This window comes from Mustela lutreola, chromosome 5, assembly GCF_030435805.1.
Source record: "Mustela lutreola isolate mMusLut2 chromosome 5, mMusLut2.pri, whole genome shotgun sequence".
NCBI classification, from domain to species: domain Eukaryota; kingdom Metazoa; phylum Chordata; class Mammalia; order Carnivora; family Mustelidae; genus Mustela; species Mustela lutreola.
In genome coordinates this window covers 83,652,495-83,669,746 of record NC_081294.1, presented here as the reverse complement: position 1 = coordinate 83,669,746, position 17,252 = coordinate 83,652,495, and the positions used below count along the sequence as shown (strand labels likewise).

Sequence of the window (17,252 nt, the reverse complement as noted above, 5' to 3'; positions counted from 1 at the left end):
AGGGAAGTGAAGGTAGCCCCGGAGAGTTAAATGGAACTAAGGCTAACCCACAAATACATGTTAAGTGAGAGGTAATTAGCAACTTAGGGAATAAATCAAAAGAAATAGAAGACACAGTCCGTGACCTGCAGGAACTTAGCGAGATAGTCTGTGACCTAAGATATGCACAAAACAAACAGGTAAAAGTAATTTGCCAAACAATATACCCTCTTATAATAATTTACTTAAGAACTATTTAAATAGTTAAAAGACATCCAAGAAATATAACTAATGAAAACAAATAACCTTTATAGAATTACACTAAATGGAAATGTCACAATACAAACTATTACTATCTATCTCAATAAAAGAAATAAAGAAAAACTAAGCCAGGAAAAATAGGCTTTTAACTTTGTACCTAAATAGAGAAGCTCGGGCAATCCACATAAAGGACTTCTTTGACATTCTCCTGATAAAAGCAGTTAAAAACCTTACAGAGTTGTCTATAAGAACAAACAATTAAAAACAACCTAAAAGTTTAACATTGTAGGAACATCCAAAATTATGGTTATATAAACAGAATGAATACAGTCATTTATAATTAAGAAAACAAATGTCTTATTCTACATTTTTTTTAAAGAAACACAAAATCGGTTGATTACAACTAAGAAAAATATCTACATATTTGGTCAAGAACTAAAAAAGTCAACTGCAAAAATGAAAACAGCTATGTTACTTTGGTTGATTATGAGTGACTCTCTTTAATATCTTAACATCTTTAACGATGCTCCTAACAATTTTTTTAAAAAGAACCACCCTTCCGGGGGGGTTGTCTTAATGATTTCTTTGCCATAACGTGGCTGCATTCAATCTGTCCTTTTTAGATAAGGACTATGGTTCATCCATTTCCTAATAATGTCTTCAAACTTTCCTTTTTTGCTGCTAAATAATGGTCCCATTCCTCCCCCACCCAGACACAGATAGCCCTTACCCCAGCCTTCCATCCCCCACAATTAGAAACATTCATATTTTACCCAACTGCAAAGCACTGGCCAACCTAATGCTCCTGCTTATGGCAATCTCTTTCTCCCAAAGCATTTTCTAAGCTCACAGGTTCCCTCTTCACCAGGTAGTTAAGACACAGACTCAAGAACTAGCTAAGTGACAAGTACATAAAAAGAGAAGTCTGTGTGTATTTATGAAATTTCTAGAATGGTATCCGTTGGGGTCTACATAGAGTAGGAAATTTGTAATAAAATTCAGGCTTAATGAATGTCTGAAAATAATTTATCATCTAATTCCCAAAATGTTACTTGGCTTTATAATACATAATTTAAGTAATCATGTATTCTGCACATCTAGCAATAGAGGGGACACCATGTCTTCATTCTAAAGCAAAGCTTTCTAATACCAGGCTTTAGAGAGCAATCATGACTTCTGTCTCCTAACATACACATTACCTGTCCCAATCACAAACTGACTGGGATCTAATCAACTTTTAAAAAAGGTATTATCTACCTGAATTACATGAACTATAATTATTACTTACTTCCGTTTTTTGGCCTTAACAGGTTCATCTTCATTAAGTTCTTCCATTAATTCTTGTTCTTCTTTAACTATAAGATCAAATTTAATTAAAACTTGTCAGAATAAAATTCATCAAGTAAGAATTAAAACATTTAAGTCTGAATCCCTCTTCTAGCCACTACCAGAACACTTGCTTTAATAGTATTAAAAAGTAGCTACAGGAGCACCTGGGTGGCTCAGTCAGTTAAGTGTCTGCCTTCAGCTCAGGTCACCATCCCAGAGTCCTGGGATGGAACCCCACAATGGTCTCCCTGTCAGCAGGGAGCCTGCTTCTCCCTCTCCTTCCCACTCATGCTATTTCTGTCCTGTCTCTCTCTCCCCCAAATAAAAAATAAAATCTTCAAAACAAAACAAAACAAAAAAACCCAGTAGTTAGAATCCATAGTTTACTCACTTGCACTCATAGAAAACTGCCATTTTTGGATGGACAGCATTGTGGGAGTTGGATGTCCTGGCAAAAACATATCAAACATTATTATGAATAGTTACATGCACATATTACACAATATTCTCTTTTAAAAAGTTACTGTTTAGGGGCGCCTGGATGGCTCAGTGGGTTAAGCCTCTGCCTTCAGCTCGGGTCATGATCTCAGGGTCCTGGGATTGAGCCCCATGTCAGGCTCTCTGCTCAGTGGGGAACCTGCTTCCCCCACTCTCTCTCTGCCTGCCTCTCTGCTTACTTGTGATCTCTGTCAAATAAATAAATAAAATCTTTTAAAAAAAAGTTAGTTTACATAAAATACCCATCCCATAATCCTCTCACCTTTATAAAACATTAAATAATTCTATACTTCCTAAATTAATCTTCCCTTTAAATTTCTAAATCACTTTGAAATGTTTATTCAAGACATGCATGCATTTATCAAATAACTGTACTGAATATTTGAAAAGAGTCATAAAAACAAAAGCAAATCTTGTATCTCCTTGGCATAATTCAACACTAGGATTATAAAGTATCATCAGTATTACAGCTATAAAACAGACATTGCTAAAGGGGAAAAGTGGTACCTATTAACTTTACCACTAGCAGGCAAAGTTTCAATGATTTGGAAATGATTTGCAAGTAAAAAGTGTAGCACCATATATATATATATATATATATATATATACACAACCTATAAAGGTTTCTCAATTCTTATAAATGACATATATTTGGATTGATTTCATTGGAAGAATCAGGTGATTCATTCATGCTTCTACAGCACATAAGGGAGTCTATAAAAACATAATCATGTGAACATGAGGGCAAATTACCAATATAAAATATGCAATAAAAATTATGTAAAAATATCTATGTTCATTATATCTACTAAAATGCTATCTTAACGCAAGGTACCTTAAAAAAGATAATCTCTTAATAAGGTTTGTCACTATACAGGTTTGTCACTATACTGTCAGGATTAAGGCTTTTATTCCCTAAATTTCATTTACTTGAAAAGAGTAAGCTTTGGGGGCGACTAGGTGGCATAGTCAGTTAAGCATTCAATTCTTGATTTCAGTTCAAGTCATGCGATAGAGCCCTGTGTTGGGCTCTGCGCTCATTGGGGAGATTGCTTAGGATTCCTCTCTCTCTCTCTTTGCCCCTCCCACCATCACCCCCCACACACTGCACACACTGTTTCTAACATAAATAAATATTTAAGAGTAAGCTTTTATAATTTTATAAAACTTTCTTTTACAAAAGTAGTAAACAATATTTTAAAATACTCTGTAGAGTTCTGATTATTTCAAAAAATTTATTACTAGTTATAAAAAGTGTTAAGAGGCTCACTGAAGAGTGTTTTAATATTATTAGTAAGCACAGAGAAAACCTGAAGCAGAACCAACATAACTTGGACAAAAATCTTGATAAGGACAATGAGTTAAAAAAAATACATATAAATATTTTACAAAAAACTAATTATTCACACTCTCTAATTTTTAATATCTCTACTAGCAAACTCAAACTAGGATAGTGGTCTATTTCCCATTCTCAAATTTCTTATATTCCTTAGAAACAGCAAGTTTTCCTAAATGGCCTCATATTTTCTGTAAAAGTATTAAAAGAATGACAAAATTAGAGGATAAATTCCTAATTTAAAACTTACTTAGTTTCTTCACTTCTTCCATTCCTTTTTTATGAGGAGGCTCCTGAATAATTTTGTCAACATCTGCCCTTCCAATCAGATCATCAGGTCGGTCCCACATAGAAAGACGGGTGGTAGGATTATAAAAGAAGACCCGCTCATCACCAGTCCAAACGACACACCTACGAATTGATTCAAATATCAGTTTCTTCTGTTATGGAACATATTTGATAAGTAAGTCTTTTACTGTCATTCTGCCTAAAGGAGAGGTGGAGGGGTGGTGAGGACACCTTGGTACTTAATAGTTACAGAGCCGAATATAATTTCTAGAGGAGAGAGCTGAGTGGCTAAGGTTGGAACAGCAGTTCAACATTTTAACTGAGAAAACCAAGAAAAGCAAATTCATAATCAGTGGTTAGAGTGCTCAAGAACTTGGTGTAGTTGGTTCAATCAGAGTGTTACATTTTAACCTATCACAAAGGATGAATTCAATGGAAACAAATAAGAATGCTATTAAACAGTTCTAAAACTAAAGAACAGACCACAGCACCATACCTATTATGTAATACTTCTTAGTATTTCTTACCAAATCAGAATTTTACATACTCAAATGCAACCTGCTATGAAGTCTTTAATATCTTATTATATCTGGTATAAAAATAAGAAATACTGATTGCACTATGACACCAGAGCCCACTAGAGCTCACTGTTCCTGTTCATTACAAGAAATTCAAACAAAATAGAAAAAACAAGAATGTTAAGGACTGTGTACAGTTTTTAAAAAATAAATGTAAGTACGGAAGAAAGTCAATATTTACAGCAGCAACTGTGAGGGTATAAATTTCCCATTTTTCCTCCCTCACACCTCTACCCTAAGGGCCCCCAGTCACACAGTAGCACGGCAGTGGCAGTACAGCCAGTGAAAACTCCCAATAGAAACCAGGTACTTGTGACCAGATAATTATAAGTTCATCAACAGCTGCCAAGCCAAGTTGATCTAGATGTTGAAAATAACAGACAAAACCTCTATTGTTGAGATAATCAAAGACTTTAAAGCAACAATTATAACTAGAGTTCATGAGATGAAGGAAAGAAAACTTGAAACAAATGAAAACACTGTTCTCATTAGAGAAACAGAAATTGTAAAAAAACAAAACCACAAATTTTAGAGATGAAAAACACACAACTGAAGCAAAGGAAAAAAAAGAGACAAGCCAAGAAACAGACTCTTAACTAGAGAGAGCAAACTGATGGTTACCAGAGGGGAAGTGGGTAGGGGGATCGGGATTAAGGACACTTGTCATGAACAGTGGTAACGTATGAAGTGCTGTATCACTGTACTGTACACATGAAACAATATCATACATTAAAATTAAAACATTAGGAAAAAAAATAAACTGAAAGTAATTCTTTGGACTGGCTCAAGAACAGAACAGAGATGACGGAATGATCAGCGAACTACTAAGTACATCAGTAATTATCCCGCCTAAAGAATAAAGAGAGGAAAAAAGAATCAATAGGCTTTCAGGAAACCTAAGGGACTACAGCAAAATGCCTTACATAAATGTCACTTATGTAGATGTTTAACTTTATTTGGGGAAAAAACCTATCCTAAATTTTCTATGCTAGTTTCTAAAATATGTCACACTACAAACAGGAAAACATTGGACCATGGGTTTCTTACCAGAAACCATAGAGGCAAGAACAAAGTAAAACAACATCCGTTACGTCCGGGGATTGGAGGGGTGGGGAGGGTGGATGGGAATGAAATGTTCTAAAATCGAATACGGTAATGGCTACACAACTCTGTGAATACAAAAGTCATGAAGTTGTACAATTCTAATGAGTGAACTGTATGGGATGTGAATCATCTCAACACACTTGTTGGATTTTTAAGAAACAGCTAGACAAAAAAAGTATATATGATTCCTGACATAACATTCTAGAAAATACAAAGTAATCTTAAATAAAAGCAGAAGGCTCCGTAGGGATGGGATTAGAAGAGGGAGGGATAACAATGGAACACAAGAAAACTTTCAGGGTTATTGGAGATATTTATTTTGATTGTGGAAATGAACTTTAAATATTTCAGCTCCTCGTACTTCAAGTTTATTTAAGTAACACACACACACACACACACACACAAATAAGAAAATGGGGCCTCCTGGCTGACTCAATCAGAAAAGCATGCAACTCTTGATCTCGGGTTTCTAAGTTTGAGCCCCACGCTGGTTGCAGATATTACTTGAAAAAAAAATCTTTAAATAAAATCTTAAAAAAAAAAAAAAAAAAACGGGGCGCCTGGGTGGCTCAGTTGGTTGAGCGACTGCCTTCGGCTCAGGTCATGATCCCGGACTTCCAGGATCGAGTCCTGCATCGGGCTCCCGGCTCTTTGGGGAGTCTGCTTCCCCCTCTGACCTTCTCCTCTCTCATGCTCTCTCTCACTCATTCTCTCATGAATAAATAAATTAAAAAAAGCTTTTAAAAAAAAAAAAATTAAAAAAATTTTAAAAAAAGAACAAAAAAAAAACCCCTAGGGCGCCTGGGTGGCTCAGTGGATTAAGCCGCTGCCTTCGGCTCAGGTCATGATCTCAGGGTCCTGGGATCAAGTCCCGCATCGGGCTCTCCGCTCAGCAGGGAGTCTGCTTCCTCCCCTCTCTCTCTCTCTCTGCCTGCCTCTCTGCCTACTTGTGATCTCTCTATGTCAAATAAATAAATAAAATCTTAAAAAAAAAAGAAAAGAAAATCTTTTTTAAAAAGTGAGAAAATGTATAATGTACTACTAAATCCAAATCGTTTGTGGAAATGGGACTAGAGGCATTTGTCATGGAATCCAACAAAAAACAAGGCTCAGTGATCCTAAGAAAAACAAAACACTTCTACTTTTCACCTCTCCTTACATTTAATTTTAAAACGAAGTATGGGGGCCCTGGGTGGCACAATCAGTTAAGTGTCCAACTCTTGGTTTCAGCTCAGATCTTGATCTCAGGATGTTGAGATCAAGCCCCATGTCCAGCTCTGTGCTCAGCACAGAGTCTGCTTGGGAATCTCCCTCTCCCACCCCGCTGTTGCTCGTGCTCATGTTCATGCATATGCACTCTCTCTCATTCTCAAACAAGTAAATCTTTAAAAACATAAATAAATAAAAGCAGATGTGGGGGGAAACATGTTATATACCACATTCCATCAGAATAATCCTGAGAGGGCACAGGGTTGGCTCAGTCAGAAGAGCATGTGACTCTTGATCTTGGCATTGTGAGGTTTATTTCTAGTAGAAACTAAAAATAAAATCTTATAAAAATCTAAAAAAGGAACAATCCTGGGATACTTAAGCCACCTTGATAGATGTTTAACTTTATGTGGGGGAAAAAAAACCCTTAATTTTCTATGCTAGTTTCTAAACACTATTTAATTATTGACAGCAGTAACTATTAAGATAGAGATGCTATTTTACTAATTCATGCTGGCTTCAAAACACCAAAGTGTGCTAATGTACTTCATCAGTACTAACAATAAATATGGAGTGAGACACTGTCAGAATATTTCAGAAAACAAAAATCACGGACAAAGAATTCTTGTACCAAAAAACTGCCCTGTGCTGGGGCACCTAGATGGCTCAGTGCACTGAGCATCTCACTCCTGATTTCAGTTCAGTCTCATGATTTCATGAATCATGGATTGAGCCCTACATCGAGCTCCATGCTAAGCAGATACTGCTTGTCCCATTCCCTCTGCTCGCCCTCTCCCAAGCTCTAATAAATAAATAAAATTTAAAAAAAAAAATTGCCCTGTGCTAATAATATGCATGTACTCATGATAAAATGTTTAGGGATGAAGTGTACTAATTAATATCTGCAACTTTTAACCTTTTAAAAAAATAATGTACTGAGAGATGATAAATAATAATGCAAATAGAATAAAATGTTACTTGTAGACGCTAAGTCAATATATGGCGCTCACAGTTCTAGAAACATTCTTCCAATGTTTCTACAGGTTTCAACTTTTTCATAATAATATACTGGAGCAAAAACCTTTGGAAACAAAAACAACAACCTACAGAAACACAAGAACTAATTAATTAGTGGTCCTGTGCCACTCTCTGTATATGCGAAAGTGAGCAAAACTTGAAAGATCACTTTTCCTAAGTTAAAACCCAATACAGAGTACATGCAAAGAAAGCACAGCAAATACAAGCAACTCTCACTGGGCACGCTGCAAGACACCATAAAACTAACTGCAAGCTAAAGCTGTAGGATGCAATCTCAGTAAGCAATGGGAAAAATATAATTAGTCCATAACCTTTATTTTTTTTGAAGATTTTATTTATTTGTCAGAGAGAGCACAAGCAGAGGGAGAAGCAGGCTCCCTGCTGAGCTGGGAGCCCAATATAAGACTCAATCCCAAGATCCCAGGATCATAACCTAAACTGAAGGCAGACGCTTAACCGGCTAAGCCAGCAGGCATCCCAGTCCATAATCTTTAAAAACTTTTGTCAAAACATTAAAAGCTCTCTTGGACCAGAAACTAAAGTTTTTGATCTAAGGAATAAAAAATGCTTCTAATTTTGATCTCTCTTTAAAGAGTCAAACAAATGTTGTGATATGCCAGGAAAATAAAAATCCCAATATTGGTACAGAAAATATGAAGCTTCATGTTTTGCATTTAGCTTCTTAACTGTAAAGAAACAGTTACTTCAAGAAAGTTGGGGTGCCTGGGTGGCTCAGTTGGTTAAGCAACTGCCTTCGGCTCAGGTCTTGATCCTGGATCAAGTCTCAGGATCGAGTCCCACATCGGACTCCCAGCTCCAAGGGGAGTCTGCTTCTCCCTCTGACCTTCTCCCCTCTCATGCTCTCACTGTCTCTCTCTCAAATAAATAAATAAAATCTTAAAAAAAAAAAAAAAGAAATTTGAAGATATGAAGAAAGAATAAAAATCTGATTATCCAAATGAAGTGGCATAGCCCGCTTAACTAAGAAATTTGTTGGGTCTTCTTTCTTCTTTTTTCTAAGTAATCTCTACACCAAACATGGGGCTGTTTGGTGTAGAGACTTATAATCCCGAGATCTAAAGTCATATGCTCCACCAAATGAGCCAGCCAGGTGCCTTCTAAGTAATTTGTTTTGCTTAAAGTTTGCATTCACCCATTTTAGAAAAAAAATGAAGAATTAAAGTTCTACTGACAATACATTTTTCACTGACCAGAACTTGGAAAATAATTTAAACAAGCAGTTATCTTATATGTATTCAGATGGACTGTAAAAGCACTAGGAACATATAGTTGCATGGGGGGTGGGGGACAGCCCCTAAGAAATACCTAAATCTAGAAGATATAAGTGAAAGATCAATACATTTGATCCCATAAAAATACAAAATTTATGTTATGACAAGACATCAAAACAAAAATGAATAGGTAGGGCGAAAGTGTAATGTATGTAAAAATCAAAGGGTATTGTTAATAGTATGCATAAAAGTCTTCTGGGGCACCTGGGTGGCTTGGTAGGTTAAGCGTCTAACCTCAGCTCATCAGGGTTGTGGCATCAAGCCCTCCAAGAGGCTCCACACTCAAGAGGAGTCTGCTCATCCTTCTCCCTCTTTCTGCCTCTCCCCACCACCCTAAGCTCTCTATCTCCCTCTCAAATGAATTAAAAAAAATCTTAAAAAAAAAAATAAAGTTTCTCCTATCATTAAGAGAAAGACAAAACCATAAAAAAGATGAGGAAAACTGTGAAGGGAAGAATCCACAGTCCCAATGAACATGAAATATCAAATTATACCAGCATTCTGAAAACATTTAACAGGAACCTTTTTCTCAACAGGTTACCAAAGATTTAAATAGACTATGCCACACTGGTAAGAGGGAGAGAAAACTGGTACTCTGAAGCCACTGCTTGGAATATTAACTGGCATAGTTCAGCACCCCTGTCAAAACCTTTCTGAGGTCAACCTACCAGTAGCTACTGAAATATTAAATAACAGTATCACCTCATTGAATTGATTCACTTGAATCAATCCAACAGAAATACTTGCACATATTCACAAAGAAATATGTACAAGGATGTCCTAAACAGCAGTTTCTGTTAATGCGGGGCAGAGGTAGACAACCTCATCTCATCCATTTATAGAAAAACTATGCATTTACAGAAAACTATGCTATCCATCACAAACAGATTTATATGTACAAAAACAGCAAAATTTCTTGAGACATTTTTAGTAAAAACCACTGAGGAATGCAGTTTTTAAGACACTCTAAGATGCATGCAGACCACATGTACAACTCTGTACACATGTACACAAAACAAAGGGTCCAGAAGGCATATGTAACCAAACTTTCATTAACGAGGCTTGGGACAAGTGGAATTAATTTTTTCCTCCAAATAATTCTTTCATATTATATGTTTTTATGGATTCACATTATTCTTTTCTAATAATATCAGATCAATGAAAAAATAACTGAAAGCAGGACACAAAAACTACAGCTATAGAGTATACAGAAAAAGAGGTTTGGAGGGCAATAAAAAAAAAAAAGAGAGAGAGATTTGACATGCAAGTAACAAATGTTCCAGAAAAGGAAAAAACAAACAGATAAAGAGAAGCAATAATTAAACAAATTCCAAAAGAAAATTCCACTCATCTGGGGACAGGCTCAAATCTGAAAACTGATGAGGGTCCATGAAGCTTCAGACTAGTGGGGTTTGGAGGTGGTTATCAGCTTTTCACGTACAATAGTCAAATTCAGGAACCACAACCTAGGAACAAATTCTTTAAATAGGCTCTTTCTATAACTTCGATTTTGGATCCAGGTAAATATTTTGCTTAATTATTTTTTAAAATGAGGCTATGTATCAAGTTGGTGGAATAAAATATACAGAAGACTTACTCTAAATGCCTTTAAAACACAGTAATTTGACTATAGTCAGCCTGGAGTGACATACTCTGAACATAAAAGTAACGTGGGGAGCGAGGAGGATAATAAAGGTTAAAAAATGTCTTCAGTATCATATTGTTAGTGACAGTGTTGGTACTACAATTCTGTGACTTGTGTGTGAGATAAGCAAATGAGTAATTGCGTTTATATCACTCAGAAAAGGATTTTCAGCAGGAAAGGGGATGTTGAATTAAAATAGATGATGAAGTTCAGTAAAAACCTCATAGTAAATCTGAACTGCAAGTAATGATACGAACTCATGATGTATCTTTAAATGTGTGCATCTTCAATCTGTTCCTACCAAAGAGGCTTAAAGATAATGACTTATTCAGTAGTAACAACTATCCCTAGATCCTATAAATGCCACATCCCACAAAAAGCAAAATGGACAAATCTATATCCAAGACAGGAAATACATGAGAAAGCCAGGAACATCTTTGTCAGAGTAGAAAACAAGGAAGGTATCAAAGACAGGGTTGCAACACAAAACCTCAGGGTCAACCTTAGGAGGCTTTACCCAGCCCAAGATACAACAACTGAACTTTAGTAAGGATAATAACTATAACAGACAGAAGCAAAGAAAATGTATTTAAATCCATGAATTTGTTAAATAGTCAAACCAACTCATTATTGTGAAAACCTCCACACTGACATTATGGGCCAAATAACTAATTCCTGTAGGGAGCTCTCCTGTACCTGCTAGGATGTTTAGGAACATCTCTGACCTCTAACAACTAGATGCTATAAGCTATCAATCCCTTCCAAGTTATGACAACCAAAATGTCTTCAGACACTGCCAAACATCCCCTTTGAACTAGTCTTGTCAAAAGGTCACACATGAACTTGATCGGGGCTCTGCAGGAAATTCAGGAATAGAAGACTGAAACGGTACCCAGGAATGCAACAACACTCAGACTGTGATTCTCCACATAACAAACATATTTTTTAAATAATAAAAACAGAAAAGAAAAAGCAATGAAAACACAATGAAGGGGATTACAAGACATAAGGGAGAACTCCCTGCAATGTGTGAATTATATATGGATTAAACAGGCTGGAGTAGGAACAGGAGAGAGCACTGACACAGGGAGAAAGAGAAAAGGAAAACCAAACCAAAGAAGAAAAAGTACACTTAAATAAAAAGACAATTTTACACAGTTCTAAAAATATAATCATGTATACGGGAATATGTACAAAATTAATTTTTAAAAATCTTAAACACTAAAAAGGAGATTCAGGATCTCACAGCAGTACAATAAACATTAATGGACAGTACCGTGAAAGGAGAAAGACAATGCAGCAATTGGGTTTTAGGTCTGAACACCCAAAATACAAGAAATAAAAACCAAAATATGCTTTAGATAAAAAAGTCTACTTGGTGTGTATTTTTTAAAAGCACCTTTTCTTACTACATGATGAACCACGGCAATAACTCAGCAAACAAGAATTTTAAGTCATTTACTTATTGAGCCAAGTACATACCATGGAGTACCGGGAATAGGGGTAGTAGCTACTGGCTTTGCCTTCTGGGCAGCCTTTTCTTCTTCAGTCATCTCCTCCTCTTTGGGCTCCTATGGGAAATGATGTTACTCCCATTTAATTAGGTATTTCAGGTATCACAAAACCATACCTGAATCTTACACAAATCCAAGTTATACTGTGAATAACTCAAAGTGCAACCAACATAGGGTCTGTTACTAGTGTAGTGAGGATCCTGTGTAGGAATTTCTAAGAAAAGTTCTAAATCCTTGCTCCCTAGACAGAGCCAAATTCTACAACAGCAGACCCCAGCAACAGCAGATGATCCTAACTTACAGAGTCACTAACCATCTGCTTAGGAACAGAAATGGAGAACTGAGGATAAGAAAATTAGATGAGACTTCCTCTTTTAAGATTATTTCTTTCTCCTGCTAACTTCTTAACTAATAAGACATGCCTATCATTAGTCCCTCACTGAATAAAGGAAGCTTCCAAAAAGGAGAGCTCTTTCAGTGCTGTGTAGAGATCATCCCATGCCAGGAGAAGACAGATAAAATAAAACATTCCCCAAATATAAAATTGTACTTATAATTTTTACCATGTGCCAGTCTATAAATCAGAAGGCTGGGATTGGATCAATGCTCTGGTCCAACGCCCTTTCTTTCCAGGGGCCTTGGTTTACTCTAAGAAGTAAGTTAATGAAACTTTCAAAGGAAAAACTGAATTGCAAAGTTCAAAGAACTCTAAAATTTCAGAAATCAGACTGTAGCAATTATCTACAACTGTATCAAATGGGTGTTCAATCACAAGTCTATTGCACCCAACAATTACTGCTGGCTCCCAGGTTAACAGGCCGCTGCTCTTTACCTCCTTTATCTCCTTTATTGGCTCTTCTTTAGGGTCCTCCTCCTCCGTCTCCATTGGCAGAGGTTCTTCAGAAGGTTCTTTAATTGGCTCTTTAATCTTCTCCTCTAATTTTTCTATTATAAAGTTAAGACAATGGCACTCAATGGTTTTTGGTGTAATTTTCTAAGAACTTTCAGAGACTAAGTAATTAAGATATTCCGTTAATTAGAAGTTATTAACCACAAAAATAAAATGTTCTTCTATCATCAATTTCAATGTAACGTACTAGTCAAGTTTAATACTTGCTCTACCATCAGAACACTTTCACTAGAAAAGAACCACTGCCTGTAGAGGGACACAGTCTTTCAAGTCTCTCTCGTTATTCTTTGTAGCAATGATTCGTTTTGCTCACAGGGACAAGATACTAAGATACTTGGAAACAGGAACTTGTGATACAGAAAACTGTATGAATTTTCTCCATCTCAGACTCCAAGGGCCTGCATTTCTTTCTTCAGAACACATGCAACACAGACATCTCTTCCTGAGAGCACGGTCAGTCTCAGTAATTACATAGGAGAATAATTATGAAATTCCTAACAGCATATATATATGTGTACAGATGTATAATTAAATTTCTCCAGATGGAAAAACCAAGGACAAACATGTAAGTGGAACTGGCTTTTTAAATATACACATATTTATCAATCTGGTAGAAATAAATAATCCAAAACTACAAGATGAGTAATTCCTTCAAATGTGTTAAAAAGGAAGTAACTCAGAATTTCAAATAGCATTCTATTATCATAGCTTTCACTATGCCTCAACAAGTCATTAAAACTATACCTTTTTCCTTTAGCTCTTGGGGTTTTTCCCAGGTTGATTCTAAAGTTCTATTATTATAGTAATAGGTCTTTCCATCCGCTGTTTTATATTCAGTCCACTCAGAAACTGCCGTCGCTCCAGCTAAGGTAGCAGGGGAAGCTGCAATAGCAACCTGGGGATGTATCATAGGTACGATAGGAGGGGCCATGCCTGGCAACACACCTAAAAGAAGAATAATACGAAGTTAGGTCCAAGTATCAAATTGTAAAGCAAAATGAAACTTTAAAATATGAGCTACATCTTTCTATTAAATATTAATAAATGAATGAGCCAGTTGGAACAAAACAACGAATCGTATAAAATGTGATTTAATTACTTAACACTATTTCTCTGGTTTAGTTCTAAGATCTAAATTCAATTAGATTCAGAAATTCAACCCATGAAGTACCTTAAGAACAGCCAAAAATTTGGACTGAAGTAACGATGAAGTCCTAACAATTATAAAAATCATGACACATTCTGTATGTGTGAAGAAAGATATATTTTTATAAAGAATTTCTCAAATTCTAATGAAATCAAGACAACAGACATATTTAGTGAGCATATTTCTGAGGCAAAATTATTTTTTAGTTCTAAGGTACCTAAAAGGGTATGATAAAATTCTCAGTTTTCAAGTAAATGACTGAGTTCATTATCAAATCCACTTTAATATACTAAGTGATTAAGTCAGACGTCCCTGTTAACTCTTTGTCAGTTTAGTCTTTTCCTTAAAAAAAAAAAAAAAAAAGGCAATTTCTTCTAATTTTTTAAAAGATAAGCCAAGATAATTATTTTTTATAACACAGCTACATAAGCTGACATTATAGAAATAATTAAGGACATATAAATCCAAATTGGAAAAAAAAAAAAAAACCCTCATATCTTATTTCAGAATTTAAGTTGTGGGTAGCTATCTTCAATAAGTTTCAAATGTAAAGTTATACTATGCACACAAATATTCACACACATATACCCACTAGCATGCAAGCATAATCACATCACTTTACACATGGAAATGATTTTTTTATATTTAACTTAAAAACACATCAAAAATAAAATAAATGTAATGAAAATGAGAATGAAGTTGTTTACACTTATTACAAAAATTAAGATATAAAGTTATCTGACCTTATTTGTTTTTTGTGAACCAAAGAAGCTAATACTACAGGCAATTGGGAAAATTAAGTGTTGGCCAAATATGACAACTGCATTTATACTGCTCATTAAAAAGAAAAATATAAAAAAATCCACTCACTTGGGCAAAAATAAATAAATAAAAGGATAAACAACAACATTCACTACCATGCCAACTTACAGACAAAACAAACTAAGATGGTTTTAAAAATTACCGGTCTTGGTGGTAGCGACTGTCTTTACATACGGGCAGCTGACTATTTGCATCATTGCTACACCTGTAAAATGGATAAGCAAGCATACGTTGGAAAGCTGCCATGGAATGTCGGCTACCACTGGGATTCAGGGAAGTAATTTACCACTACAATTTAGAATGCTATTCCCATTGAAAAAGACCAGGAATGGAGTAGAATTTCTTTTTGTTTGACATTTTGTGGGAAGTGGTGCCAAATCCACTGATAACTAATTCTAAATTATAGCATCAATTACCTTTTTATCAAACCAGCTCTGATAATATCTGAAGGAGACTCGAAAGTTTAAATTCAATGAAGGAAGCCCCTTCATTACATATATATAACAAGTTCTCATGTGGGACATTTTCCCACAGGACATCAAACCCATGCTGCTGTTGCTTAGATACCAGTGAAAGGCAGATGCAGCATGACACTGACAAGACACTTTCTCTGTGCTGCTGCTAAGTGGAAACTACATGCAGAAGCTGAAGCATGGGGCATAACCATGCAGAAGGAGAAAATGAATAAAATAGGACAAAGAGGGGTACGAGAGAAAGGAAGAAAGTAAGGTATGGGATGGATTCAAATATTCCAATGCAAATAATATTTTAAATAAAAGGGCAGAGATGAAAAGAAGGGTAGCACTCAACTAATGACAAAATATCCATGTTTAGAACCTGCTCTAAGGAATGTCACAGGCTTGAAACAGTGTGGAAGCAGGCTAACATACGAAGAAAAATACAGCCCCTGTAGTAGCACCAATGACTACATGGGCTGATTGCTCAGAAACCTCTATTATTTAAGCCAACTAAAGAAGCAGCACTTGTATCAAAGAATGGAAATTACGTACAGTTCTTAGAAGAATGAAGACTCATCATGATGCATTACAATGGTGATAAAAAGGGAATGAAAGGAAAAGCTGGAAAACTAAGACTGATTAATTGAAGAAATCCAAAATTAAGTGTGAATTGGAAAAAATTTTAAAGGAAAGGGCTGAAGGCTGAAGGCAGGAAGAAAAGGGGTTGTGGAATTAAGTTTTAATTTCTGTTTTGGCTGAAAAAAACTAAACCTAGCTGGGTAACCATGAAAATTTAAAATCATATTCATATTCCCCACTGAAGTATAGGACAAAAAATTTCTCTTGGAGTTAAAAAAGGAAATTAAACCCCTGGCTTTGTAAATAATGTACCTAAGTTCACGCACACACACACAAAAATACGGCCAATTTTTGAAAAAATTCCTTTTATTTCTTATTTACTACTTTAAGTAAAGAATATTAAAGCTAAACTTTCTATTACCTCTGGAACTAAAACAAAAGCACTGGATCAATAAAGCATGCTGAGTTAAGTCATATGTATGCTTCTGTTTTCCCTAATGTTAAAAAAAAGCAATGGAAAAATTCATTTGGTTAAAGAAGTTACACCGCACCATGAGGTTTAAACTAGTATAAATACTGCCATCTGCAGGACGACTAGAACCTAGGAAGTTAGCCCTAGAAATTCAATCCTTAGAATACATGAACTTTTTTCTCAATGCTCTCCAAAACCACTCTCCCCAAAAGGTAATTTTAACTATTCAACTTAAACAGAAGAAAATCAAATCTATTCATGTTTAGGCCCAAGTACCATTGTTAAATATGAACTGGGCCAACACAGAGCTCCTATTGACTGACAACAAAGAGACCATACTGAAAGCCCATAAGTGTTTCTTCTCATGCTAAAAAGATAAATGTAAGGTCTTCTTTGGGGCTGATTACATACATAAGACTCACAAAACCGCCACACATCTAAATTTTTAATCTTCTATTTAAAGGGAGCATCTGGGGCACCTGGGTGCCTCAGCCGGTTAAGCAACCAAATCTCAATTTTGGCTCAGGTCATTATCACTGGGTCTTGAGATCAACCCACGTGTGGGGCACCATATTCAGCAGGGAGTCTGCTTGGGGATTTTCTATCTGCCTCTCCCTCTGCTCTTCCCTCTGCTCTTGCTGGCTCTGGTACTCTCTCTCAAATAAATACATTTAAAATTTTTAAAAATCTAAAGGGAGCATCTGTTCAATTTTCCTATAACTTTATTCTCAAATTATGTTCTACTAGGTAATTAGAAAATTCCATTTAGCATTCTGAATAATTCTGATGCCAA

At 35.7% G+C, this 17,252-nt stretch overlaps 1 protein-coding gene across 5 annotated transcripts in view; it reads right to left on the bottom strand.

Moving 5' to 3' along the window:
- The window catches only part of TCERG1 (transcription elongation regulator 1), a 62,320-nt gene that overhangs the window by 27,225 nt on the left and 17,843 nt on the right, over positions 1 to 17,252 (bottom strand). For 2 of the 5 annotated variants that reach the window (XR_009353947.1, XM_059174961.1), the window contains exons 6-13: positions 15,093 to 15,155; positions 13,726 to 13,926; positions 12,904 to 13,016; positions 12,040 to 12,128; positions 3,654 to 3,814; positions 1,961 to 2,017; positions 1,529 to 1,595; positions 398 to 448 (exon numbers count right to left, since the gene is read on the bottom strand). Coding sequence is in view for 4 of the 5 variants with exons in the window: in XM_059174961.1 (XP_059030944.1) it covers positions 398 to 448; positions 1,529 to 1,595; positions 1,961 to 2,017; positions 3,654 to 3,814; positions 12,040 to 12,128; positions 12,904 to 13,016; positions 13,726 to 13,926; positions 15,093 to 15,155 (802 nt within the window). In the remaining variant the exon portion in view is untranslated. The remainder of the gene's footprint in view (positions 1 to 397; positions 449 to 1,528; positions 1,596 to 1,960; positions 2,018 to 3,653; positions 3,815 to 12,039; positions 12,129 to 12,903; positions 13,017 to 13,725; positions 13,927 to 15,092; positions 15,156 to 17,252) is intronic. The other 3 variants (XM_059174962.1, XM_059174963.1, XM_059174964.1) reach the window with 3 other exon arrangements.